At 45.8% G+C, this 26744-nt stretch overlaps 1 protein-coding gene across 2 annotated transcripts; it reads left to right on the forward strand.

The window, feature by feature from the left end:
• The first annotated feature begins 417 nt into the window (after positions 1–417).
• On the forward strand, positions 418–26061 carry trim9 (tripartite motif containing 9). Of its 2 annotated transcripts, none has more exons than XM_029494165.1 (10): positions 418–1266; positions 9822–9917; positions 10957–11079; positions 17720–17830; positions 18699–18852; positions 19189–19334; positions 21290–21428; positions 24413–24716; positions 25013–25175; positions 25971–26061. In XM_029494165.1, exons 1-10 carry the CDS (start codon positions 430–432, stop codon positions 26046–26048), a joined length of 2151 nt encoding a protein of 716 aa, XP_029350025.1. In that variant the 5' UTR covers positions 418–429; the 3' UTR covers positions 26049–26061. The 2 variants fall into 2 exon arrangements, with proteins under 2 accessions (XP_029350025.1, XP_029350026.1); XM_029494166.1 differs by having other exon boundaries at positions 18699–18850; positions 19175–19334.
• The last annotated feature ends 683 nt before the right edge of the window (positions 26062–26744 follow it).

Here is a 26744-nt window from a genome sequence, read left to right on the forward strand (position 1 = left end):
ATGTAGCATTCTAATCTTTTCCTGTGCCATTTTTTCCTGATGATAGTTGACTTACTTTAATAGCTGTAACAAAAAGCTGCATTGTGGTCTTTATTGTGTCATATTGTCTTTGGCTCTTGCTGTGTTATGTTTGCAGGGTCACATTGTATTAGCTGCTCTGATGGGCTGGTATTGTTTTCTTCAGGATTCCTGGACAGCAGACAGACGCCTGCTCGGTCCAATGGCTGTGTGGAGTCCTCTGGTTGTCCAATGGAAGGCGGCCTGGCCTGATGCTGTGTGCTCATTGGTCAGGAAGCTCGTCTTCCTCCTGATGATGCCTCTCCTCTGGTCAAGGTTGAGCCTGCAGAGAGCGCAGTGAGTCTCTTTACGCGCCGGCAGAGTTGAACCAGCTGGAAGTTCTCCCGTCAGAGAAAGTCTCTCAGAGCAGCCATGGACGAGATGGAGGAAGAGCTGAAGTGCCCCGTGTGTGGCTCTTTCTTCCGGGAGCCCATCATCCTGCCCTGCTCCCACAACATTTGTCTGGCTTGTGCCCGGAATATCCTTGTGCAGACCCCCGATGCTGAGTCTCCGCAGAGCAGCCGAGCCTCCGGCTCCGGCGTCTCCGACTACGACTACCTGGATCTGGATAAGATGAGCCTGTACAGCGAGGCGGACAGCGGGTACGGCTCCTACGGGGGCTTCGTCAGTGCTCCGACCACCCCTTGCCAGAAGTCACCGAACGGGGTGCGGGTTTTCCCCCCGGCCGTCCCCCAGCCTCCTCCGCCACAGCACCTGCTACCGCAGCCCGGCTCTCTACCGCCGATCCCCCGCAACTCCTGCATCACCTGCCCGCAGTGTCACCGCAGCCTCATCCTGGACGACCGGGGTCTCCGCGGGTTCCCCAAGAACCGGGTGCTGGAAGGGGTGGTGGACCGGTACCAGCAGAGCAAGGCGGCCGCTCTCAAGTGCCAGCTCTGCGAGAAGAGTCCCAAAGAGGCCACCGTCATGTGCGAGCAGTGCGACGTGTTCTACTGCGACCCGTGCCGCCTCCGGTGCCACCCGCCCCGCGGACCGCTGGCCAAGCACCGCCTGGTTCCCCCGGCGCAGGGGCGGATAAGCCGACGCGCGAGTCCCCGCAAGATCTCCACGTGCACGGAGCACGAGCTGGAGAATCTGAGCATGTACTGCGTTCAGTGCAAGACGCCCGTTTGTTATCAGTGTCTGGAGGAAGGCAAGCACGGCACACACGAAGTCAAAGCTCTGGGCGCGATGTGGAAGCTGCACAAGGTACGTGCGTAAATCCAGCTGCGGAACCTGTTGTTGTTGTTGTTAGTGGTGTGTGTGTGTGTGTGTGTGTGTGTGTGTGTGTGTGTGTGTGTGTGTGTGTGTGTGCGCAGCCTTCACTGTGGTGATGGTGATGATTCATCATCCTCTGATCAACAAGTGCGTGTCGGTGATAAATAAAAGAGCACGCAGCTCTGTCGGATCTTCGGTGGCTTCCCTCGCCACTTTGTGGTGACATCACGTTTCGCTCAGCCTCAGAGGAGAGACGTGCACGTCTCCAAAGCGGGAACTCGGGAACTCCGCCGTCGTGAGGAGGTGGCTCTGTTTGTGATTCAGGTCACGAGTGGACAACCTGCAGCAGCAGCACATCTGCTTTACTGCTGCAAGGCTCCAACTTTACGCTGCACACAGACTCAGCTCCTGGCCAGCTGTGTCTGGGGTTGTTGTGGGCAGGAGGGGCAGATATCTCTGCCTTTGCACCAACAACCACCCACCTCCAGAGGGTGGAGACCTAATTATAGCTGCTCTCCAATACCCCCCCCCCCCCCCCCCCACCACCACCTCCCAACACACAGATACACTCTGTGTAGTGAGTGTCTCCTGATTCTGATGGATGCAGAACTGGGCGCACAGGCAAACACACTTCGGCTTCACTTCAGGGCGTCTTCCACCCCCAGAGTTGGTCCTGTACGTCTCCAGAACAGCCGTTTAACAGCCGACCAGTTCAATCATCCCACCTAGATGATGGCGTGATTGTGTGTCACCTCAGATTCATGGAGCAATTCTAAAATTGATGGAAAAATCAGAGGGGAGGTTTGAACGTTTCACTCACGTCAAATTGCCATCACTTGGAAAGTTGCTGACCTTTTCAGCTTCTTCTTTCTTGGAGCTAAAATGGAGAGGGGGGGGGGCAGCTAAAGGAGTATTTTTAGAAACCAATCAGTGAGAGCTGGCCTGTTGGTGCCAAAACACAGCCTGTCGTCCTGTTTTTGGCTTCCACGAAGGCACCTGCTTGTTTCTGACCCATCATCGGAGCTGTGACAGATGGCTCAGAGCTCCAGGGCCCTCCTCATATGGTCCATCAGGAAAATAAAGCAACAGAAAGAGAAATGAGTTTTCCGTAGCCTGCAGGTTTACTGTGGATCCCCCCTGAACAGATACAGACCACCCTGTGTGTGTGTTAGGTGATCAGAGGGCCGGCTACACAATTTCAATCATCTTCTGAAGCACAGTTACGTCCCATCCAACTGAGTATTTACTTTTGTTTATTGTTGTGCTTACCTACAGATATGTTGTATGCTTTTCTTGGCACGTGTATCTCTAAAGCCACACCGCTTTGAAGCAGCACAACAAGATGTTAACACAATACAGCACAACAAGATGTTAACACAATACAGCCGTATCACCACTTCATTTGCTCGCCATGGCCGCCATGTTGGTGAGCTGCTGCCAAAGTGCACATCTGGTGGCGTGAGTCACAGTAGGCCTTAATTTAAAGGGTCATTCCTGACAAATATAAATCTGATACTCCTATTCCTTTGAGCTCTGCTTTGGTCTCCACTGTCTGTCTGGTGTTTGATGCTGGCCAGATGATGTGCAGGGTGTTTTTGCTGATGCCTTCCACGGCTGGATGTGATTGGAGCGGGAAAAGTTCAGTTTTGGGCCATAAAACCAAAACAGTGAGCTGAACCATGTTAAAATGCATCACTGAAAGTCTGATCCAGCATGAATGACCCTTTCTGAGCATCGCTCCTTTACAGTTTGGCTTAAAAAGCAACCAAAAACTGTCCTTTAACACACACTATATTGTTGTTCTCTTACAAATGTACAAACACACACACACACACACACACACACACACACATCTTTTCTCCTGAACTGATGTCGATCTGATCTCAGCCGTTGGTCGTTCGAGCTCTCCGCTCTTTTGACTGCAGCATTTTTCAGCATCGTCATCTAATGTTGATGCAGGAAGAACTACACCGGAACACCTTAAACACACACCTGCAGCATTTACATTTCAGAGCGGAGAGCGTGTCGGCAGCTCACTCTTCTGCGCTCCCATCACTTAATAAGATCTCTGCAGTTCTCCGTGAGCCTTTTAATCTGCGCCGCCGTTGTCGTCTCTGTTTTCTGGGACAAACTGCTCCGTCTCTCTCCGTCTTCCGAAAGATTTGTCTCTTTGTGGACAAAGAGTTGAGCCGCCTGCCGCCGTGGCAACCGAATCCCTCTAGATGCTGTGCAGAGCAGCAGAGGTCTCTAAGTTACCAAACCACATGAGGAATCCATCCCAGATCTCCCCTCTCACAGTACGTCTGTGCGAACGCAGCTTCAGACGGTTGCTGAAGCTTTCCATGCTCCCTCTCTGCCGTTTGCTCATTTGCCCCCCCCCCCCCCCCCAGCTTCTTTGTTGGTGTCAGGCAATAAAAGCCACCGTGTTTTATCTCTTAACCCATCCCCCAGCTGTTGGACTGTGTTGATCAATTTCACATCTCCAAAGTCAATTTCAGAGTGTCTCGTCTGGCTCTGGTTCACCTTCTCAGATTCGGTCTCACGGTTTTCTGTGTTGACAGGACGTCCGTGTTAATGTTGGTTAATCACATTAGAGTGCGCAAAAGGGCATCGGCAGAGTGTTCAGTCCCTGCAAAGTGGGTGCTTTGGCCTCTTCACGGATGTCAAAAGGGGTCGTGGAGGAGCCGCAATCCAATGTGGGTCACGCTCTGTCACCTCCCTCTGCTAAGCGGCAATTAAAGGTGATTAATCAAATGGGATCTGAAGGACAAAAAAAAAAAGAAAAAAAAGAAGCAAGATTACAGCAGAAATGTTTTTGTCTATAAATCTGAGGAGACCCTGAACGTTTCCCATTAGAGGCAGGCAACATCCATTTGAGGATTTAAATTTGTGTTACGCCTTTGTTGCACACATGATGCTGATCCTCCAGAAGGTCCCACCCACAACACCCCCAAAAGGCAGGCTGATGGGGTCAGACAGGGCTTTCATTTTCTGGGTGAGCTACCTGCCGTCCCGCCTGAACTCAGCGGGAGGGAGAGCCTTAAAAAGTTGTGCACAGGTGGTCGCCCCCCCCCCCCCCCCCCCCCACCCATCCCCCGCTCAGTAATGAGACTGGCTGTCAGTCTGCATCCATTGTATCCAGAGTCAGTCCAGACAAAGTGCAGCAGGAAACCGTCCCATTAGCAGGATACATGATACAGCAGGTTACCCGCTGATACAAAACACTGTTATTTACTGGACAGAGCTGTCCACCATGATAACTGTTCCCCTCCACAACTGCAGCGCAACAGCTGAAATTCTATCGATAGTGTCATCAGAAATTATATCAAACACATGAAAACCTGCATCAAATATTCGAGCTGATAAATGTGAATCAGTTGTTGTTTTCAGTGTGCCAGAAAAATCTCTGCAAGTCAGGTTGGAGCTACAGGTGGTGAAAGGATTCCCTTCATTATGTAAATGCTGATTAGCTCTACAGCTGCCCATAAAAACTGGCATTTTTGGCTTCCAGCCAAAGGAGCTCTTTACACCTTTTAGTCGATAGAAAATAAATGAAAGACTAATGGATTTGAATTCAGTGAAACACAAACAAACTGCGAGCATTTCGTTTGCAATCATGTTGGACGAAAGTTTTCCTTTGTGGTTTTAGGAGCTAACACTAAAACTACGACGGTTTGGCATGACTTGGCAGTGATTCTTTGATTGGATAAAAACAACAACATCAACAAAACAAAACAGATGCTGCCTCTTCTGCTGCTGTTTCAGACAGTCGTCATTTGTAGTGTTTGATTCTAAAGTAACCTTTCTTGAAATCATTAACATGGTGTCATGATGATACTCGACAAGTTGTGTCTTTCAGTGTGTCATCTTCCCTATAGGTGACATGGCTGTTGCACTTTTCATGAGAGCAGACTAATTCACTGATAAGGGGATGAGATGGAGGACAAAAGAAGGTTTCGCAGGGGGAGTGTTGGATGTCTCAAAGCCATTAACGTAGATGCTGCTCCATTACAGCGCTGATATTTACCCCTCGAGCTGCCATGTAAAGAGATTAGCTGTGTAAATGTTAATGAAAGAAGGAGATAAAGAGCAGGAAAATGCAGAGCGACAGGATGACCCAGAATGCCCCGAGAGAGGAAGTGCAGCAAAGACTGAGCGGGGAGGAGAGGCAGAGTGATGCTGGAGTCCTGACGACTGGCTGATAATGAAGGTTTCATTAATCTGACATATTTTTTGTGTAACTTTTCTTTCAAACTGGCTGAACATTTCAACTCCACTGACTCGTTTCTTTTGTGGTTAGACTCGGAAAGAAAAAGACCCCCCCCCCACCCCCACCCCACTCCACCACCAGGTTTCTGTGCAAACTGAGTCCCAACCAAAACAAGTTGTCAGACTTTTTTGAGCTACATTTTAAAACAGAATATTTTATGATGCTCTGTCACATGTGGCTGCTTCAGCACAGTCAGCCCACATTTAATGAGGACACCAGTTGCATAAGGAACCTGAGTGAGAAGGTTAAAGTCAGCAGTGATCCCATTTTCTTTTTTTTAAATATGCATCAGCATCATCGGCGTAATTATAATCAAGATAATAATCATCATGATCAACACTGGTATGTGGTCGGCCTCCAGGTATTACGAAGCCCTGTTCCCTCTTCTCAGTTCTGCAGAGGTGTCTGCTGACCAAGTGTCATTTTACACATTTTGACACAGCCAAACTAGACCAGGAAGGTACAGAACGGGAAGGCTTGCCGGAGCCGACGCCTTCGCCAGATTAATCAAGTGCCGACAAGAATAGATCGCAGCTGGCCCACTTCCTGCCGCCTGTCCCAGGTGTCCATCAAATAAGGACTCTGTTTCTCGCATGAAGAAACTGTGGCAACTTTCAAAAGAAAGTCCTCGTTGTTATTACCCCCCCCCCCCCTTTTTTTTTTTTTCGTATGTGTGGATAGTTAATGACTTCCTCTGCATTATTGATGACGGCAGATATAAGCAATGAATAATGTACCACCCACTTTGGTTCTGCTTGTGAAAGATTGTTTCATATGGGATCTTGTTGAGTGCTGTGGAGTATCACAATCTGGCCAAGTTTGAACTCCTCCAGCATGTTGGAAGATGTAAGAGCTTGGTTTTTTTTTAACGACAGAATGGTTCCCAGGACGGTAAATATCAAGTCGCCTGCTTAATATTGCAGAATGTATTCTCAGAGGACTCCAGCAGTTCATGTAAACAGCCGCAACCTTTCATGTTGGAGTCTGCGGTTGGTGATACTGTAGGGGGAAACACAATCAGTAATCAGGCTGTTTGAAATGACATTAATTCCACTTTCTTTGATCGGAGGGATTTGGTGAGTGTGTTTTTCTGTCTGTTGTTGTTTTGTTTTTTTTGTTGTTGTTTTTTCTTTCACTAGAAGTTGACCTCAGCCTCAGTTTATGTGTGTGTAGCTTTGTACTACACACACGATTAAATGAGCCTAAAGAGGCTGTTTAAAGAGCACAAGAGAAAGTACTCAGCCCCCGAGCTCGGAAAAAGAGTAGGGCACTTAAAAATTTCTCTGAGAGGTAACGCAGCTTTTTCAAAGTAGGTTATGGGAACTCAAAAGCTATCTTTGCCGTGGAACGTGATAGAACATCTTGTGGATATATGCGTGTGTTTTATAATTAGCCTGAAGAGGAGTGCTTTTACTTTGCCGGGGCTTTAGGGGCTTAGCAGTGACATTACACCTACCTCCTCCTGTCTTCGCACTTCCCCCTTCCGAGTGGGGGCTTTAATCCAAATTGGCTGTGACGTCCCTTCGACATCCACGTTCCCGTTGACAGATTGGCCGGTTTGCTCGGCCACGGAGAGCATCGAAACGCACAGCCTGGCCCCGGAGCTGCTGGTGAATTATTCATGTCAGGCACGTCTTCCCATTCGGCTTAATTACAGAGATGATTAGTGTTCCCAAAAAGCAGGGACACCCTCAGCATGACGAACCCTCTGAAGCCCAAACATTCCTGCATCCTCGTGCTCACGCTGGTGTTCTGTGATGCTTTTATTTTGACTGTCCCTGATCTCTTAGGCAAGCTTCAAGTCATATTGCATTAATCTATTTGAAAAATTAAGAAAGGATTTTTTTTTTTTTTTTTTTTTTAAGCTTTCCCCTCTCTGAGGACACCATGTGTATCAGCTAAAGCTAGAGTTAAAATTAAGAGAACATGAATTATGCCATGAAGGTGAAATCTGTTCCCTTGGCAGGAAATGAAAATGCAAATCCGAGTATGATGAGATGTAAATATCATGCCTGATAAGGTATCACTAATAGTTCTCATCAATCATCCTTAGAAATGATGGAAATCCGATTGTGTGGATCACTTTCTATGAGCTTCAAAGCTTGCACCCCCCCTTCCCCCTTTTTTTTTTTTTAGCCTTTTCCAACACCAAAATCACAGAGAAGAAACTGTAAAGAAAGAATAGAAAACATGCTCATCTGCTCGAATGTGAGCTGCACTCATTAGCATGCTCATCTAATTAGCTTTCTAAATATATTAGTGACCAAGTATTTCCTCAGAGCAAATCATTAGCTGACATCATTACTATGTGGGGTTACAGTTTATATAAATAAAAAAGCTCTGGGTTGTTTTAATGAGGAATGGATTTAACTGGAGAATGATGAATGAAGATGGAATAGGCAGATAGAGTCGCCTGCCGCTAACTTGGACAACACTTGAAAGTCTCCGAGGAGAAATGAGAAGCCTGCTTTTGTTTACATCAAATATAAGAAAAGAAAGACATGAAGCTGTCCAACGTTGCTCCTCCTTTGGATCTCTTTGGTTTCTTTCCCATCACGCTCTCCAACCCATCTGTTGCTGAAGTTTGCCCTTCCGTGTGCTGACCTGCCGGCCTTGGCGCCGCAGTCTTCGCTGAGCAGGAAGTAGCCGTGAGCTGTGTGGAAATAATGCAGCCTTTACTTTCACGGCACGTTTTGACCTGGTTTTGGCGGACTGAGCTCTTCAGGCTCTTGAACAGACGCTGTGGAAAAACGCCTCCAGACAATCAAGTGCTTTTCATTTCGTCTGCTCCGTTGCTGAATGCAGGCTGACTGTTAACCGGGCGAGGAGGAGAAGGGACGTCCATCACTGGATCAGAGAGGAACTAATGAACTCTCATCCTTGAATTTTAGCTGTTTAGCCAAAACACTTTCCAGTTCCCTCTTCAGACAGAAGAGAATTTATCACATTTCTCAGTTTTAGATTATTCCAAAGTGGCACTCTTTCAGTTTCGGACTGTTGATAGCAAGCGATAGTTACTTCTTCTTCTTTGGACTAGATTTCAAACTTGATACCTCCAAAAGCCCATCTTCATTTTTCATGAGACATCCGGTGGTGACAAACAAACATGAGAGACAGACACTTCATTTCTTCAGGTCTCTTGAGAGGTTGGAATACGATTCCCAAGTTAACAAAGAGGAAGTTCCCTGAAGTCCAGAAAGTTTACATTTCAGTCTTTGCTCAGCTGTTGCCGGCTCAGACTGTCCCTCTCCGTGCAGTCGGCTCATGTTAGCGGCAGCTGTCACGGTTTCCCAAACGCTGGGGGTCAAAGGTCAACTATCAGCCCCCGCAGACAGATTCCCATTTGACTGAACAACGTCAGCTACCAAGAGCTGGGTTGACACAGAGGAGCGGACTGAGCGTGATGGGTTGTTTTCACAGCGATTTCCACTGTATCAGCTAGTTGCTGGTTTTATTGTTGTCTTCCGGAGTTTAAGTGTTTTTTTTTTTTGTTTTTTTTTTCCCCAGATAAGGCTACAAACCCTCTTTTCCTCCCAGAAGACAATACAACTTCCCAAGTTAACGTTTGTCTGGTTCACTCATCCGAGAGAGGTTCCCACAGGGTCAGGCTGTGTCCTCTCGCTCCGTCACCTCCTTGTTCACACAACCTCGCTTCACACATGAACACCATATCTGTTTTCCCCCCAATCCAAACAGAGCCATTTGTGTGCCATCGCACACATCCAAAGCAATGGCATTTCCCTTCAGCCCAGGAGCTGTAATCCAATAAGAAAAACCCGGCACAGTCAAGAGCTTTATTATACATAAACCATCTTAGTTTTAGCTGGAAATGTCAGTTTGTGTGTGAGAATAAAGCAGAAACTGAATTTTACATCTCAGGGGTGAAAACTTTGACACTTCAAAATGCCAACTTCTCAGCACTTACAGGGCAGCTTTGTTTTCAGATTTACTACCATAAACTTTTGACATGCATGCAAAACTTCAAAACAGGCAAAGTTAGTCAGGAGGTTTTCACAGAGTAACGGACGATACGCCTGCTATGATCATGTCTGCGTGTGCCTTTCCTCTCCATGTTAAAGGATGGAGAGGACAATCGCTTTGAGATTATTTGGTTTGATGGAAGAAAGCTTCCCAGACGTCTACAGGAGCGCCAGTCTAACAGTATAAATATCAAAGCTGTTGGAGCGTTTTGATTTGCAGATATCTGAATATTTAAGCACAAACTTATTGGCAGTGCTGTGCTGTATCTCTGATGTCCGCTCTTTGCTCTCTGCAGGGTCAGCTGTCTCAGGCTCTCAACGGCCTGTCGGACCGAGCCACCGAGGCCAAAGAGTTCCTGGTCCAGCTGAGAAACATGGTGCAACACATCCAGGTACTCAGACTCACACATACGCACACAAACACGTGAAAAGTTGTTTTTTTTTTTTTCCGGTTGGCAACAAGCTATAAATTATGAGAAGCTTGTCCTCTGACGTGTTGGCGTTGTTAGCGAACTCTCATCCCCTTCTGTGATCCCAGACTGTCCACCACAGCACTCCCCGCAGTAGCTGTCGGAGACACAAAGGCTTATCGTATTATTTCAAGTGTCGCTGTAACATTTTATAATCCCTGGCTGGTGCTATCTTTATTGTTCAGCTGTGCATGACACTATTTAGATAAAACAACAAACCGCATTCACAGCAAAACTGAAGTTAGTATGCTTTTTTTTTTTTTTTTGTTTGAGACCAAAAACACTCATAACGGATGTCTTGGAATATATTCATGATGAAATTTAGGAGCATTTCATATGTGGACGCTGAATTACTCACCGACTGTCAGGTTTTATAAAAAGATGAAATCAATAAAGGCAGTTGGATTCGATGAAAATGGTGCATTGCCATGGTAACAGGAGATGATTTCTCTGCTCCAGGTTCCGGTCTTTGGCAGGTTTTTGTTTATCTGTCTGTCTGTGTGTGGGAGGATATTGATTAAAGCGGAAATGTCCCTCCATTCAAAGCGGGATCCCACGTTGGACCAGGACTAGATTTACATGCTCCCAACGTTCTAAGCCAGGGTCATCTTAAGAGGCTGGGGCGAAACGTCCTGGTTGATTACCGTCATACTCGTGGACGACCCTGAGCGAGAGGGGGTGGGGGAAAGTGTGAAGATCAGTTAGAGGGAGATGAGAGGAGGAGGAGTGGAGAATGAAACTAGGCGTAATTGTACCGTCGTTAATCAGTCGTCCCACGGGGCTGACGCTTCAGGACGATTGTACGCACCCACCTCATCTGATGGAGAGTGCACGTGTGAGTTCAGAGGAACTCTCAGCAAATGAGCTTTTCCTCATTTAACTGGCTCTGTAAAGTAAGCATTACATATACATCCCCCCAACCCAGTCGTGACATCTCCTGTCTTGGGTGTTTGCTCTGTAGGAGAACGGCGTGGAGTTCGAGGCATGCTTGGTGGCCCAATGCGACGCCCTCATCGACGCCCTGAACCGGCGCAAGGCCCAGCTGCTGGCTCGGGTGAACAAAGAGCATGAACACAAGCTGAAGGTGAGTTGGAGTGACGCTCAGGCCCTCTCTGAATATCTAGCTGCTGTCACGACTCTCCCCGTTGGCGTGGATCATTCATGACCTGTAGCATATGGATGGAAAACGACGTGAACATGCCATTTTTTTGGGGGCAGGATTTAAAATGAGATGTTTAAAACATATCCTGCTGTAGGTCTCCTCCAGTGCAGCTTCATGCTTTCGTCAGTAAATAGGAAGTGGAGGATCCCTGGTGTGACTATAAATATGATACTCAGAGGTGAGCTGAGGGGGGAAGTGTCCCTGAATTAAAGTATCACTTTAATTCAAACACATTTTCAGTTATTATCAGGAGAGGACCATGAAGATTCATAACTCCAGTCCAGTGATTTCAGCACAAAATGTCAAGTTTTCCTTTGAACTGACGGTCTGAGAGACTGAGACTGAGAGATGGAGTTGACAGGAGAGGGGGGAGGGCAGCGGGGTGGTGGTGGGGAGGAGGGGGGGTACATTTGTACTGTGCAACATTCAATTTCACGCTTGGACGGTATGCAAAATCGAGGTTTCACACGTGTAGGTGGTCTGAGGAAGGCTGTCTGTGAACGGCAGCATGTCGACTGACACACAGCGATGGAAAGCACGTCCATCAGCACGCATACACTTGTTCACATTTATGTGCATTTTCTTCTCTCGTGGTGGTTTCACACACGATGATACCCCCGTAAAGCCCGAACCACTGACAGGAAGGGACGGTAACGGCCGCTGAATTTCCTTCTCCTCACAGCAAAATACACACAACGACATAAATAAGAAGCTCAACCAGCTGTAAAGACCCAACTCGTCTTTAGCTGGCACCAAGTTACAAAAAAAAAAACAACCTATCACAGAAACACAAACATTGTGGCTAAGGGAAGAGGAAAAGCTAAAATACTGATTAGCTCCCTCCTCATTAGACTCTACTCTCTTACTGCAGAGGTAATTTGTCATTCACATCTTTCTGAAACTGCAAAATCTGCTCCAATAAGAACAGATGACTGCCTGTTTAGTGATGGAGGACAGACACATTGGACACTTTCACAACTTCTGCAAGGACACATTTTAATGTTTCTCACACAGAGCTGATTCATGTTGGAGGCTCCATGTGTCATTCACTGATTATTCACATTCCTCCACGAAACAGCTGATACTCTCTTTGGATCGTCAGTGTCAAGGCCGTGCTGCTCGCTGAATCAGTTCGGCAGATACTTCTTTGTTTTGCAATGTTTTTATTTCCCCTGGAGGCTTCGCTCACTTTAGGTAGACATCAGGTGGAGTGAAAACATCACAGGGGACGTTGTTTGTTTTGCGAAGTACATCTTTTGACATGGACAGTCAATGGGATGCTTTCTGCTTCATTAACATGCAGCTCAGTGGAGGTTGTCCTGCAGCTGCAACTGAATGAGGCACATTTCTGTGCTGATGCACGCCTGATGATAATGCTGTCCTTTCCTAACGGAGCATCTCTTTTAGGATTTAATTGCCTATTCAAAGCAGATTGGTGTGTAAAACAAAATGCTTGTGATGCATTTTATACGTGTCCAATCAAGAAACCAGTGAAGTGCCCTGATGAATCCCGTTGCGTGAAAAAACAGCCTTGAAAACGCGGAGGAAACATTAAACCAGTTTAAAAAAAAAAAAAAAAGGGGCAGCTGTAGGTGACTTGGCATCTCCTCTGGTCACCATGGCGACTGGGACACGTTGAGCTTGTTGTGTGATGCTGTGGAGGCGAGAAGTCCTTGATAACATGAGTCAGGTTCATGTTTTTTTTCTGTCCGTACGTCATGAGAGCTGACCCATGTGTTGGTGAAGAGAAACAGCAGAGGCCAAATATCACCAAAGCACCGTTGAATATTTAAATCTTTATATCGGTTTACTCACATATGCACTTTATTACACTTCAACCGTTCTGTCACAACTTTTGATTGACCTTATTAAAATGCAGCAAAGAACCATCAAGCAGCAGCTACAACAGAGGGACACACACACACACACACACACACACACACACACGCACTACATATCCAATACACACCTCTAACGTCAGTCATATCCAGCTTAGTGCCCACATCCCTCAGATTCAGTCAGTCTGTGCCGCTGCGTGGACGACTGAGGACACAGAAAGTGCACTTATTCTGAATCATAATCCACCTTTAAAGGCTGCCATGTGTCAATAATGTGTCAGAAGTGAACATAAACTCCAGCTGTAGTTGACCACTTCCTGTCAGTAAAATACGAAAGTCCACCTGCAAGGGCTTTAACCCCGTTTGGATGAAAAGCCATCATCATTAGTGTTTTAAAGGCCTTTTTAGCCCTTTAGCTTGTAGCCTCCGTCAGCAAATGCAGGGTGTAGTGAGAGGAAACTCCAAAGTCTCAGGTGTCGGTGCTTCTCATGAAAAGTGAGAGCGATTCAAACAGCCTCTAAGCAGAAAGTAAGCCACAAATGTAATTAAAAGCACCGTGATAAATGGCTTCCCTCCGTATAATCCTTTAATATAACATGGAGGCTGCATTAAAATATGATCAAACTGAGACAAACCGTCTCGGCTGTCAGTCCGTATTTCGTTCGGGAGCTTCCACGCTCGGCTCTGAACTGATGGGGGACTCATCTGATCACAGCCACACAAAGTGAATCAGAAACTAAGTCGCCTTCTGCTTGATGCAAAGTTTGCCACCAGATGCTTTGTTCCCCAGACACCCAGCCGGGGACGCTTAATGAGCACAGCTGCAGATCCGGGGGATCCCTGCGCCCCCTGGTCCTCCATGTCCGCACACCCGACAGCTTGGACTCTGGAAATATACGAGATGATTCATTCTCTGAATCAGTTTTTGTTCCTGCTGCTGAGCAATCATCAAAACACTGATCAACAATTAGAGCTGCAGTTTAGAAACAAGCAGCCATAATAACTTGAAATGTGAATGGGAATGTCTGTTCATTGATTTTGTTTCTTTACAGCGAATTAATCTGCTGTTAGTTTCAGATCTAATCCTGTAGCTGATTTTCTTTTTTAAAAACAGGCGATGAAAAAAAAAACGACTCTTTTCACCCTTAGCTTTGCTCCGAACTACGTCTGAATGAAGGTGAATCGTGTCGTACTGTGGTTTTGGAGTCACAGATATGTTTAATGCGTGCTGGCAGCTCCTTGATCCTCACTGACAGCTGAGCGTCAGAAGAAGTGATGCTTGTCACCGCTGCATCTTTAACCTACAGGACAGATTCCAAAGCGTTCATCACCCCTTCACCCATCCTCCTTTCATCCCGTAACAGTTTCCTACCACAGCGTGGTGTTTCCTCCTCCTGCTTTTCTTGATTCAAACATTTTTTATTTACCTCTCCATTTTTTTTTACCTCACTGCAACTGTCTCTGCAGCACAACTTTAATTGAAGATGATTAAATCATCTTCATGCTCTTCCACGATGCCAGGCTGTTGCAGATTTTACAGCTGTGCTGCTGCTGCAGGGGAACAGTTTGGAGACTGCAGCCGCGGTATCTTGCAAGGCCAAAAGTGCCGCAGTGGCCTAATAATTATAACAGAAACAGATAGGAGGACATAATCTATTTCACGAGAAGACGGCAGGTCCTGCACATCCTGAATGATATCAGCCACTTTTTAAAGACCCTGCCTGTGGATGTTGAAGCGGCTAATGGATCTTATGATTCTCTCACAGTTTTCACCAACTCTGGAGAGTACCATAATATCCCAGAGCAGTAAAAGGAAAAGCAATAAGCAGGTAACTGGTTCCCTCATTTAGCTAAATTAACAAACAACTCCTTGAAAAGTGGACGGAACAGGATTACAGCTCCTTCATAACTGCAGCGGCTCCTGAGAATGGGAACTTAAGCAGACCTGCTGTGACACGAACTCTCACAGTTGAGGAATGTCTTACTCTGTTTCTGCTGTTTGGGATTGTTTTAGCAGCGCTTTGAGCTGCTGTGAAATTGTGTTTAATCACAGCCGCATACAGTATGTCAGAAAGAACAGAGGACGTTCGCTCCATTCATCTCCGGCTCACTTTCGCAGTCCTCCATCCCGCACAGCAGCCTCCTTTGTCAAAACTAGATTTAAACCTCTGCTGCCCCCTCCGTGCTGAATTCAGACGAATGAGTCTGATTATGTGCTGATCATCAGGCAGCACCGTACTGCAGCTGGCAGCTTCTGCGTCTTATTCTTTAAATTTGATGTGAAGCAGATTTCAGGGGAGATGACTGGAAACTGCTCAGTAAGCAGCAGCGGCGAGCCTCGACGTCGTCACCAAGGAAAAAGTACAAATACGACTCTTCCACTGCAGGGGGGTGTCGATGTCACGGGCTTGACACAGCAAAGGCCAGAGAAATATAAACCATCAGAGCTGAGAGAGACGTGCTGTACAGGATGAGAGGTTAAACACCGTCCCCCGGCTGATTACAGCATCAAAAAGGGGAGAATGCATAAATATTCATTTAGTCGAACACATTCAGTTTGCTCTTAATATTTAATCCTCTTGGAGTGCAGTCAGACCTACAATTTGGTTTTTAGGGTTTTTTTATTTAATGTTTGGTTCATTTAAGTTCATGCTGCTCCAGAGAAAATAAACTGAGTCTTAGCTGGTAGTCAGTAGATTTTACAGCCTGTCGTCTCGGCTGGGTGCAGAACCACGGGTCAAAACAAATGTGACTCCACATTCAGTATCACCACCTCAACCTGGATGAATTATCTGCAGACTTTGCTCAGATTTTCTTCCCCTGGGGTTCACGGCAGAGTGAAGGCCGAGAGCTTCCTTTGGTTCAGTTTACTGGAAGACATCCAAGGTGGAAACGAACAAAGAACGTTACGCTCCTCAGTCTTTCCATCTCTTCTACGCTTTTAAGGTTTGTGTGCCAGTGATCTGCCATCAGCTCTGTTCTTAAGAATTCATTTAAAATGCTCAGTGCAGGTCATATATTAATCAGAGGAACCAGCTCCAACTGAGGCACAAGCCTCACTGAACATCAGCTGACGGAGCGCTGATCGCTCCTCTTTGATATTTTATTTTTAAAACATGTTTCCTCCAAGTTGTTAAAACTTTTCATGATTCGCAGAGAGACATGAAACACCATGTGATCCACTGACACTGAGCGAGGTTAAACTTTTTCCTGACTCTGCTTTACATTTCTGCACATTTCAGGGAGGAGGAAGGCTCACATGCTCAAACTCAGCCCTCCGGCTGCGTCTTCAAGCGTCGCCGATGTTTGGTGACGTTTCTGGGGTTTGCATGATTGTTGCATCAGGTGTGATAGTTTGTGAGAGTTATGTGCCTCAATTCTTATATTTACCAGAAAATTCAAGTTACCACAGTATATTTTTCTGATAGGTAAGATCATGGCATATTTTATCTTACTTGATCATTCAGGCTTTGAACTGATTAGGTGTAGGTCCTAAAATATATGCATGCACTAAGTGAGCATGCATGCACTAATATGTAAATATTTACCTCCTATAAGAAATGAAGTGATGTGTGTTCTGCTGGTGTCAGCGGTGCAGCAGATGCACGATGATGCCGTCTGCAGTCATCAGTCTGTGTACAGTGTGTCATTCAGACAGGATTTTCCTCTCCCTTCATCCTCCGAGGAGCCCGTCAGATAGAAGTAGTGAAGTTTCTGTTACCTAGCAACCGTTGGTCCAGCACCTGCACTTATTTCACGCTGTTGCAGGGAGGCGGTGGGAAAGATGAGGGAGGTGGACATCAGCAGTGTCAGAGAGAGAGAGAGAGAGAAGGAATCTCCCATCAAATGTCCAATCAAACGTCAAACATCTGAGGATGTGAACGTGATCACAGATGGTTGATAACGACTGATCAGTCTGTTATACTGTTCATCTGTCGGGGGGGCCACAGCCAGTCCACACTAACAGAACAGAACAGAAGACAAACAGCCATGGAGGCCGACAGGAAGTTCAGTGTGTCTGTGGGAGGAGGCTGGAGTCCTGATCACTGCTCCACCGTGCCACAGTCAGACCTTTCTGATATCAAGCGTGTCTTCTCCGGTGAGACTGCAACCTAAAAAGCCACCGAGAAGATTTCAGATCGGTGTCTCTGATGTAAGCCGTGATGCTGATGACTGTTCTCGCTGCCACTTTCCACACATTAACGCCAATAAGACAATCAAGTCACTTCGACAATCCCACTCATGATCTCGTGATTGGTTTTCTTCCTGGTCTTCTCATCCATGAACACCTTTGTTTAATCTGTGTTTGTCAGCCTCCCTCCTCCACCCAGCAGCTCCTGCTTCTGTCCTTTTATTACTATTTTTATTCATCACGATCGCTCCGATTTTCTTTCTCCTCCTTTTCTTCCTCTCCCTCCCTCATTCATCCTTCAACTCATTTACTGTTAAACGAATAAAATGATATCCGTTGCATCTGCAGTGTCTGTCCTGAAACAGCTCTAGCACTCCCACCTTCTTCATTAAACCATAATTCAGCATTTTCTTCACATTAGCCCCAAAATTATTCCAAGAAAATGGGTGATGATTAACATACAATTATCTTCCATATGCTTGTTATTGTTGTTTTGTATTTTTTCTTGAAAGGCCTGACTGTTGTGGGGTTCTTCGGCTTTCATCCTTTCCTCAACAACCTATTTCACTCTTTTTTTTTTTTTTTCCTCCAGGTGGTTCGGGATCAGATCTCCCACTGTACGGTGAAGCTGCGTCAGACCACAGGACTGATGGAGTACTGCCTGGAGGTCATCAAGGAGAACGACCCCAGCGGGTTCCTGCAGGTACGATGGACTGCATGACTGCATGAATTTACTGAGAAATGATGTAGAGTTCATTATAAATGTCTTACTAGAACAGCAGATCCCAAATACTATGTTGACCTGTTGAGCTTGAATAAGTGACGTCCTCCAAGAATTCACAGGGAAAAGACAAAAGGTTTGAAAGCATTGATACGGCAGAAACAGCTGAACGCTGTGAGGGGCTGCTGAGGCCAGTTTGGTTTCCAAATCTGCTGACATTATTCAGTTTTTAATGTCGTCCTTTTAAAGCTGCAGTCTTCACACGTTATCCCACGTGTAGTGGGAGGTTGGGGGCATTTTCCACAGGAAGAAAAGATAAATCCCTCATCAGAAGCAGTAAACCGCAACTATGACTCACACCCAGAAGAGTTAAGATAAAGTTGACTTAACCGTCACTTGAAAAATAAAACTAAGAGAGTTACAGATTGGTTTTCTGGTTTCCACTGAGCTCTGGAGCTTTAATACAGATGATACAGGTTTCTTCTCTAATCATCAGTAGGAAAGATTTATATTCCTCATAAAGATATTGGATTATATAATATTCTTCATGCATGTTTAATTATTTGTTTGGCTGTCACACATTTCACATACCAGCATCTTCAGCTGACTTGTAACTATAATTATATACATTTTTTGGGTAATATTTATAGATGTATAGAAAAAAAATTATGAAACTATTCAAAGTGCACTGATTACAAACTGTCTCTATTTCTCTAATAAATATAAAATCACACTTAATTCAAATTTATTGTTGATATCTAAAGTGGAGGAGGATGCAGAGAGCAGCTCAACAGCGATATGTCTGTGATTTCCTGGTTCCTGGTTGTCTTACCAAGTGCTGCTCCCTCAGATCTCTGATGCGTTGATCCGGAGGGTCCACATGACAGAGAGCCAGTGGGGGAAGGGAACCCTCACCCCGAGGATGACCAGCGACTTTGACCTCACTCTGGACAGCGGGCCCCTCCTGCAGACCATCCACCAGCTGGACTTTGTCCAGATGAAAGGTAAAAAGAGAGACTGCAGGGGGGATTCTTTTCTTAAATCAAAGAAGCAGTTTGAAGCCCCTCTGAGAGCTAACGTCTGGTCTGCTGAAGTGTGAAGCAGCTGCGGGAAAAGTCCTGAACCGTATTTTTACACTCAAGCTTTTCAACCAACTCACCAAAGAAGCTGTTGAAATATGAAACTTAATTTATCCGGGATGTTGCATATGAAGTTGTGTATTTCTTATATGGAGATCCTGAAGGTGTTTGCTTTCATATTCTGGAAATTACCCAGAAATGCAAAAAAAGGTTTGGTCTTTGATAGATAAATATTGAACAGGACTTTGTGTTCCTCCTCAGTCCCAGCCGCTCCGATGCTCCAGCTGGAGGAATGCTGCACTCAGAACAACAGTGCCACGTTGTCATGGAAACAACCACCACTCTCCACCATCACTGTGGACGGATACATCCTGGAGCTGGACGACGGCAACGGGGGGCCGTTCAGGGTAGGTTTCCCTCCACAGCTCACCGTCTGTCCCTGAGAGTTCAATATTTATCAGCATGTCAACATTTCTTCTCCCCTCAATGGGAACTTTTGTTAAATTTACTTTGCGATTACAAAACAAAAAGCGAAAAATGGGACCAGTCAGAGTAGTAATTCACCTTTACAGACCAACACCACCCTCCAACCCCAACAAAGCCTCCTTCATGTGGCGCCATGGAGGACAGCAGCTCAGGCAGGAGAATGTGAAAGCAGCGCTTTGTGGCCGGTGTCCCTGGAGTCGACGTGTGACGGCAGGTCGACTGACAGGCCACAGCGAGGCACGGGAATGACGCGGCGTCAGGAGAAAGGGCCTGTAATGCAGCTGTTCACCGGCTTGATCCTGCAGGAAGCGTGATCCAGGATCAAAGCAGCGTTCATACACTCGCAGAAGTTCACCATGAAATCCATCCTCATAAGATCCTCCCCAGCTCTCTATACATCAGGGCCCTGCTTTGTTACAGTGGCAGCGTGTATCCCCCGAACAATTCCCCCAGCACAAAGGGAGAGGATATCTGTGTCCGGAGAAAAACTTCCTCCATACAGTTCTGAGGACTCCCATAACATGTCGGCTTCATCTTTCATCAGTCGCTGCTGTTCTGACTGACTACTGGGAAGCGAATTCATTCTGTTGCCTCGTTTTGCTTTTTGGTACGTGAAGGGGGGGGGGGGTAAAAAATTATTTCTCTTTAAATCAGACGAACCCTCGAGGCTGAGACTCAGCACAAAGTTGGAAAGATGAAAATAATCCGTGCCAGTAAAGGGAGAAAAAAAACAGAAGACTATTTTGGTTTTGAGATGCAGAGAGAGAAATGAAGAGAGACAAAGTTTCTGAAGCACACGATAAAACATCCAGGAAGCTTCTTAACAAAACTCTAAAACGAATGTGTGCTTGAAACACACATTTACTAAATAATCACGAAGGGAAATGCACCAAATGTGTTGGCTTTCAGTCTCTTTCAGTTCATCTTCAAGATTTTTTCGTTTGTGAAAAGAATCAAATTCATCTGCATGAATGTGGTTTAATCTGATTACAGCAACAAAACAGCACCTTTGTTAACTCTTGTGTCCGTTGAAGTTTACGTAGCGAGTCGCCGGAGTGTCCGATCAGCCCCACACACCCCCAGCAGGAAACCATGACCACTGACCAATAGTCGCAGAAAAAGAAGTCACATGACTCCATAAAATACGCTTTAAACTGTCCTCCTTTTATAAGCCGATGTCCATCACGGAGACTGTAAACTGTAAATAGATAACCCCGAGGCCATCTGAAGGTTGAAATGGGACACAGTTGCTCCTCTAGACTCAACTAAACAGTCCCCATGTACTGGGAAGGGCCCAGCTGTCTGCAGGGGCCCCCGGTGTTTGTTCTGTAAATGTCTACGAGCACGATTGACAGATTCAGATTCACCAGCCGTCTCTGCTAACTGCTAATCGGTGTTCAGCTGATGCCGAAGTGTCACGGCTTGGAGATGTTTTCGATGTAGCAAAAGTGTGTGTACAGAACGTGGAATAGTTTTCATGCGTGTGTCATCGTGCTGTTTTTGCGTTTGTATCCCAGGGCTGAGCGTATTTGCCCTTTTAACTGTAACTGGAGTCATTTAACGTCAGAACTGCTGTCTTTGCCAAGTAACTTTTTTCCAAATTGTGACGGAAGTTTTCTCTTGCTCTTCTTCTCTCTGACTCATGGAGGCTCGCCAACGCAGCGCCATGCTGAGCCTGGCGAGTTGTGGTCCCCATGTCTATTTATACTCCAGTGTGGGCCGCCTCGCCCGCGCTCTGTTGTACAAACTCACACTATCTTTTTCTGCACTCATTGTCAAATTCAAATGGGACCGTGTCTCTGAAGCACGGCTCTGCGTCTGTTTGGTGTTATAATTATGCACTGCCAGTTTAACAGGAGGCGCTGTGTCTTTGCAGGAAGTGTACGTGGGGACAGAGACCATCTGCACAGTGGACGGGCTCCATTTCAACAGCACATACAAGTCCAGAGTGAAGGCCTTTAACGCCAGCGGAGTCGGCCAGTACAGCAAGACGCTGATCATGCAGACGTCTGAGAGTACGTTAAGAATCGGCTCCTCCTCCTACGTATACGTCTGTGTGTGTATATAAGAAAAAACACTCCTTTAAAACTGAATTCCTCCATTATTCCTTTGGACATGAATGGGTAGTTGAGATAAAGTTCTTCCCATCCATTAAGTTCAAACCTAGAAAGAGCCAAGACTCGAGTCTGTGAAGTCTGTAAACTTTCTAAAGTTACTTCGTTCCAAGAGCTGGACTCAAACCAACCTAGTCCAGCAAGAAAACAACATTTATACAGCAGAAACAGGCAGAGACGGACAGAGGAGAGGAAAAAGTGGTAACGTTCTCACAATCACTTCAGGCTTTGAACTGACGGCAGCACTGGATGAAAAATAAGTCACCACGCCAACGTTTGTGGCAGCTTGGCTTGGCCAAAACCAAAGTTTGAACCTCTGACCATTGTTGAGATGTTTCAGTCTGGACCAAAGCAAACACAGTGCACAAACCCCAAAATATAGCCGTGAGACCGAGAAAGAGAAGAAGAAGCTCTGCTGTGTTTCAGATGCTTTCTAAGAATGAGAGTTCGGTCGCTGAGCCGATCACGTTTTTAAAAGTGACTTTCTGGCTGCCCGCCATGTTCGCCGCTGTCTTTCTTCATTTTCCAGGTGGAGTCGCAGGTCACTTCTTCTGTCTCTCAGCTGGCGAAGGTCGCTGGAAAATTGTTGCTCAGGACTTTCCACTTCGTAGCAAACGACTCGCAGGTCTTTTATCACGGCTCCGATAAGAGTAGTCGAAACATTCTCTTGTTTTTGTCCCTCGATAAGATCACAGACTGGAGTCTTGGCTCAGATCTCTTCTTGTTTTTGGGAGCCACATGTTCATTTCACAGCAAATAAATCCCGGCTGAGCTCCGTAAAATTTTAGGAATAATAAATTGCTGCTGCCAGATTAAAGCCTTGCATCTTCAGTCAAGTCAACTACTTTGAAATTTTGGAGAAATTAGGAAAATAGAACTTATTTGGCCACTTCCTCTGCAATTTGTCTGCCTGACTTTAAATTCTAAATCATGCATTTTGATTTTCAATGAGTTCCAAAGGGATCCCAGGATCATCAGCCTCCTCAAAGTTTTATCACAAAAATAATCAAAGTAAAAGCTTCCAAAATATCTGGTGCAAGGTTTTAACCCAAAAGCAGCAACAGGCTTGTAAATTTAATTTTAAAGCAGGTACATCCAGTCGCAGCTGATTGGAGTTTAATCCACCATTGTGATTGTTTTCCCATTAGTTTAATGTTGCTCTAAATACGTGTGGAGGCTTGTCATCCATCAGTGGACATGGAAGGCCCAGACGCCCCCGCCACCTCTAACCACTCAGACGTTCCCGGTGTTTTTGCAGAGCTCTGACATCACTCATGGCGACCAGACTAAGCTTTGATGTCGTCGGTTTTACCCCCCCCCCCCCCCCCCCCCCCAACCCCCCCGCCAATCTGAGGGCAAAAGAGAAAAGTTTCTAATCAGAACAGGGTCTCTCTTTGTTTTCATGCTTGCTCACTTGTTTTGTTTTTTTTACAGGGAGCTATTTTGTTTTATTTTTTTGGGGGGAGGTTTCTTAGAACCAGCTTCCCTGATCAAACCTGCCTTTTACCCCCCCCCCCCTCCTGATCCCTCTATGCTTTCTGCTCCAACGCTTTGCTTCGCTCTCCTCCTCCTCCCCTCTTTTTCTTTCTCCTCTCCCCCCTCTTTTTCGCCCCCCCCCCCCCCCCCCCCTCCCTTTCATTTCACATTTCAGCTGGACTCCCTCCATGTGATATTCAGTCTATAGGCACAGGTATGGGCGGCTCTCCTGACTGTTTCCTACCTAACCCCTCCCCCGGCCATTGCCTGTTTCATCAATGCACCCCTCACTCTCAGACCAGCAGGCAGGCAGTTTGCAGCTCGCTGGGCTGCACTTATTACATGTTCAACCCAGCCTCCTAATACGTGTCTTTGTTTGATTTCCTTTGGGAAATAAAGGTTTGTAATGAAATGTTGCTGGACATTGTGTCACCAAAGACAAATGGACCAGTCCAGTCCGGTGGAGCCCGTACAAAGCACAACTGCCTGCCTGTGAAGCTCCCACATTTCTCTGTATAGAGTAAAGAGCTGTGGTGCTGAATTATCAACACAAAGTTAAACGGTCTGCAAAGTTATCGTTAGCATTTGATTTAATCTGCTGTTGAAGGAACAATTCATCTAAATCACTATAAAGCACCCGCAGAGGAGTCAAGCTTTTTTAATTTAGAGACTTACAACTTAAACTTTTTGGTCACTTGTGAGCAGTAAAACATCCCTCTTACGTTTATGTAGCAGTTGAAACGTGTTGTTTCTGTAAGTCCATGTCTATTATTAACTCTGCTTTTAACCCTTGGTTTGGTCTCCACCAGCTATTGAGGGTAAAGTGTGTCTTTAGAGTTTAAGAGCTAGTCACTGAGAGCGAACTTAACCACTGAAGAAGCTAAGATCAGAAATTGTACACCATAATTAGAATTTTAAAGTAATTCACTTTTAAAATAGATTTTTGTTTGGTAAAGCTAAACGAGCCGAAACATTTTTACACCTTAAACGAGCTCAACTTCAGGATCTGCATGTCATTTATTTATATGGTAAACATCAATAAACACAAAATACATCAAGAATAATAATAATCTTTTTTGCTCTTTAAACTGATTCAACTGCAAGCAGGTGAAAACAAACGCAAACTGCTATTTGCAGCCTGTCTGACAGGTGTGATCTTTATTTAAGATTAGTGGTGTTAAGTTATAAGCTGTATAGTGTGATAAGGATTTTAATCTCAGGACATCATTATAGTGACAGTAAAGTGTCTTCTCATCTCTTGTATGTTGTTCCTTCCATTTAGAAACTCTTACAGTGTAACTTCACCTCATCTGACCTCCAACTTCTCCTCTGTAAAATCTTTTTCAATCTGCCTGTGATTGTTGTACCGGATGCTGAACAACGGTCTGCACAACTCTTCTTCTGCACAGTTGCTTGGTTCACCTTTGACCCTGCCTCCGCTCACCCGGACATCATCTTCTCCAACGACAACCTGACGGTGACGTGCAACAGCTACGATGACAGGGTGGTCATGGGTAACTCCGCCTTCTCCCGCGGGGTGCACTACTGGGAGATGACTGTCGATCGCTATGACAACCACCCGGACCCGGCCTTCGGGGTCGCTCGGGGCGACGTCTTGAAGGATGTGATGCTGGGGAAGGACGACAAGGCGTGGGCCATGTACGTGGACAACAACCGCTCCTGGTTCATGCACAACAACTCACACACAAACAGGTGAGGAAGGAAAGTTAAAGGAATGTCTGCGAATGATGCAAAATAATTCTTTGCACTCAGAAATGCATCATTAAATCTCTCTGCATCATTAAAGTGCCTTTATCACTTTGTGACGAATGCCAGAAGAAGAATTTAATTTACTTTTGTGTGAAATGTGACGAAAGCATTAATATAGTTAACATTTTCACTGATGCGTCGATGTGTGAGCAGCAATTTTTAGTTGAAGTCACATTAACTACCACTTTAGAAATATTTTCCAGAGAATAGTTCAGTTCATGTGGATATCTGTCACACAGGACGGACGGTGGCATCAGTAAAGGGTCCACAATAGGAGTCCTGCTCGACTTCACGCGCAGGATCATCATCTTCCTCATCAACGATGAGCAGCAGGGCCCGGTGGCGTTCGAAGGCTTGGAGGGCGTCTACTACCCCGCCATCAGCCTCAACCGAAACGTCCAGGTACAGACCGACTCACAAATGATCAAAGCCCGAAACGTAGAACAGCCTGATTTATAAATATATAACCCTAACCCTCTGTCTAAACGACAGTGTTTATATTCGCTAATATTGTCCAATGTGAACTGTTTCTGAGACTTAAAGAAGCTGCAGAAGCTGAACCATCCCATAATGCGACCTTTCCACCTCTAAAAACTTCCCTGATTGTTGATGAGTCTGAACTGAACTTCATGTGAGGAAGGCTCCCATAAAGCTGTATGAAATTGTGTTTTACTACCTTATTTAACACAGAAAATTCGGTTTAATATATTTTAATATATTTTCAAACTTTGCAGGCTTAAATAAGCTGAATTACCCTCCAGGGTGACGTTTGCTTTGCAGTTACTGACGATCATCCAAACACCCTCTGGAGCTGTTTTAGCAGGAACCGGCTCCCTGAGTGCACGGAGTGACGCTGCAAGCAAAAACAGAAGTTTTTACTTGTAGATCAATGAAATATCACGTGTGCAGTTATAATTCATTAAAACAGCTTTTCCAAGTTATAAAAATACAGGCTCAGAGGATTAAACCTTGAGAGAGGAACCTTCAAAGACCTTACAACAGTTAGCAGCTTTGGATTTCTTATTGCTCGCGGCCAGTTTTCTCAAAGTGAGTTGAGCTGTTTCTGTGTGATGAAAGAAAACCACTGGCTGAGGAAGCAGTCCAACAGCTCCACCTGCAGGCACTGAAAAAAAAACACATTTCTTTTTGCCATTGGTTATTAACCCATATATTTGTATGTAATGTATTTTTCTGCAGGTCACTCTGCACACCGGTCTACCCATCCCAGATTTTTACACCCCCGGGGAGGCAGATCCGACTGGCTCTGTGTGCTGAAGACTCATGACCGCCCTGTGTGGGAGAAACCACTCTGCAGGTTTTCCCAGGGTTCATCCTGCCAGTCATTAACTATGATCCCTCCCTCCTCCCGTCCTTTTGTTCCCCTGACCGACTGACCCCGGGACTCTCTGTAACAGGCCCCATCCAGCTCTGAGCCATGAGCCATGTCTTTATCATGACTAAACTTTGGACACCCAGCCCATCTGCAGAATCAGCCCGGGCAGCATTTCATCCTCTGCACTTTGTATTTTGACATGATACAGATGGTTGAAAGAGGTGAAATCCTGTTGAAAAACAATTATGAGGTGATGGATCTGATGGAATATTATGAATGCGTTCTTAAAGGAGTAGTTTGGTATTTTGTGGTAATTTAGAGTTAATGTGTCCCTCCAGACGAGCAGGTTAGCTTATCTTAGCGCAGAGACTGGAAACAGGGGACAACAGATAGCCAGCCTCTCCGCAGTCTTCACCACCACCTCTAAAGTGATTGTGCTGAAACATTATGGATCATTTTTACAATCTGTACAAAAGCCACCAAGTTGTAGTTTTGCAGATGAAGAAAAGTCATACGACTCTATGATGAATTGTAAAGTTTAAGTTTGGATTTGTCTGCAGATAAAACAAACAGGGTGCATACTGTATGTAGCATCATAGCTCCGAAGGTGCTGGTAGGCGGATTGGTTGACTCTCTGC

Source organism: Echeneis naucrates, chromosome 22 (assembly GCF_900963305.1).
Source record: "Echeneis naucrates chromosome 22, fEcheNa1.1, whole genome shotgun sequence".
In the NCBI taxonomy this organism is placed as follows: domain Eukaryota; kingdom Metazoa; phylum Chordata; class Actinopteri; order Carangiformes; family Echeneidae; genus Echeneis; species Echeneis naucrates.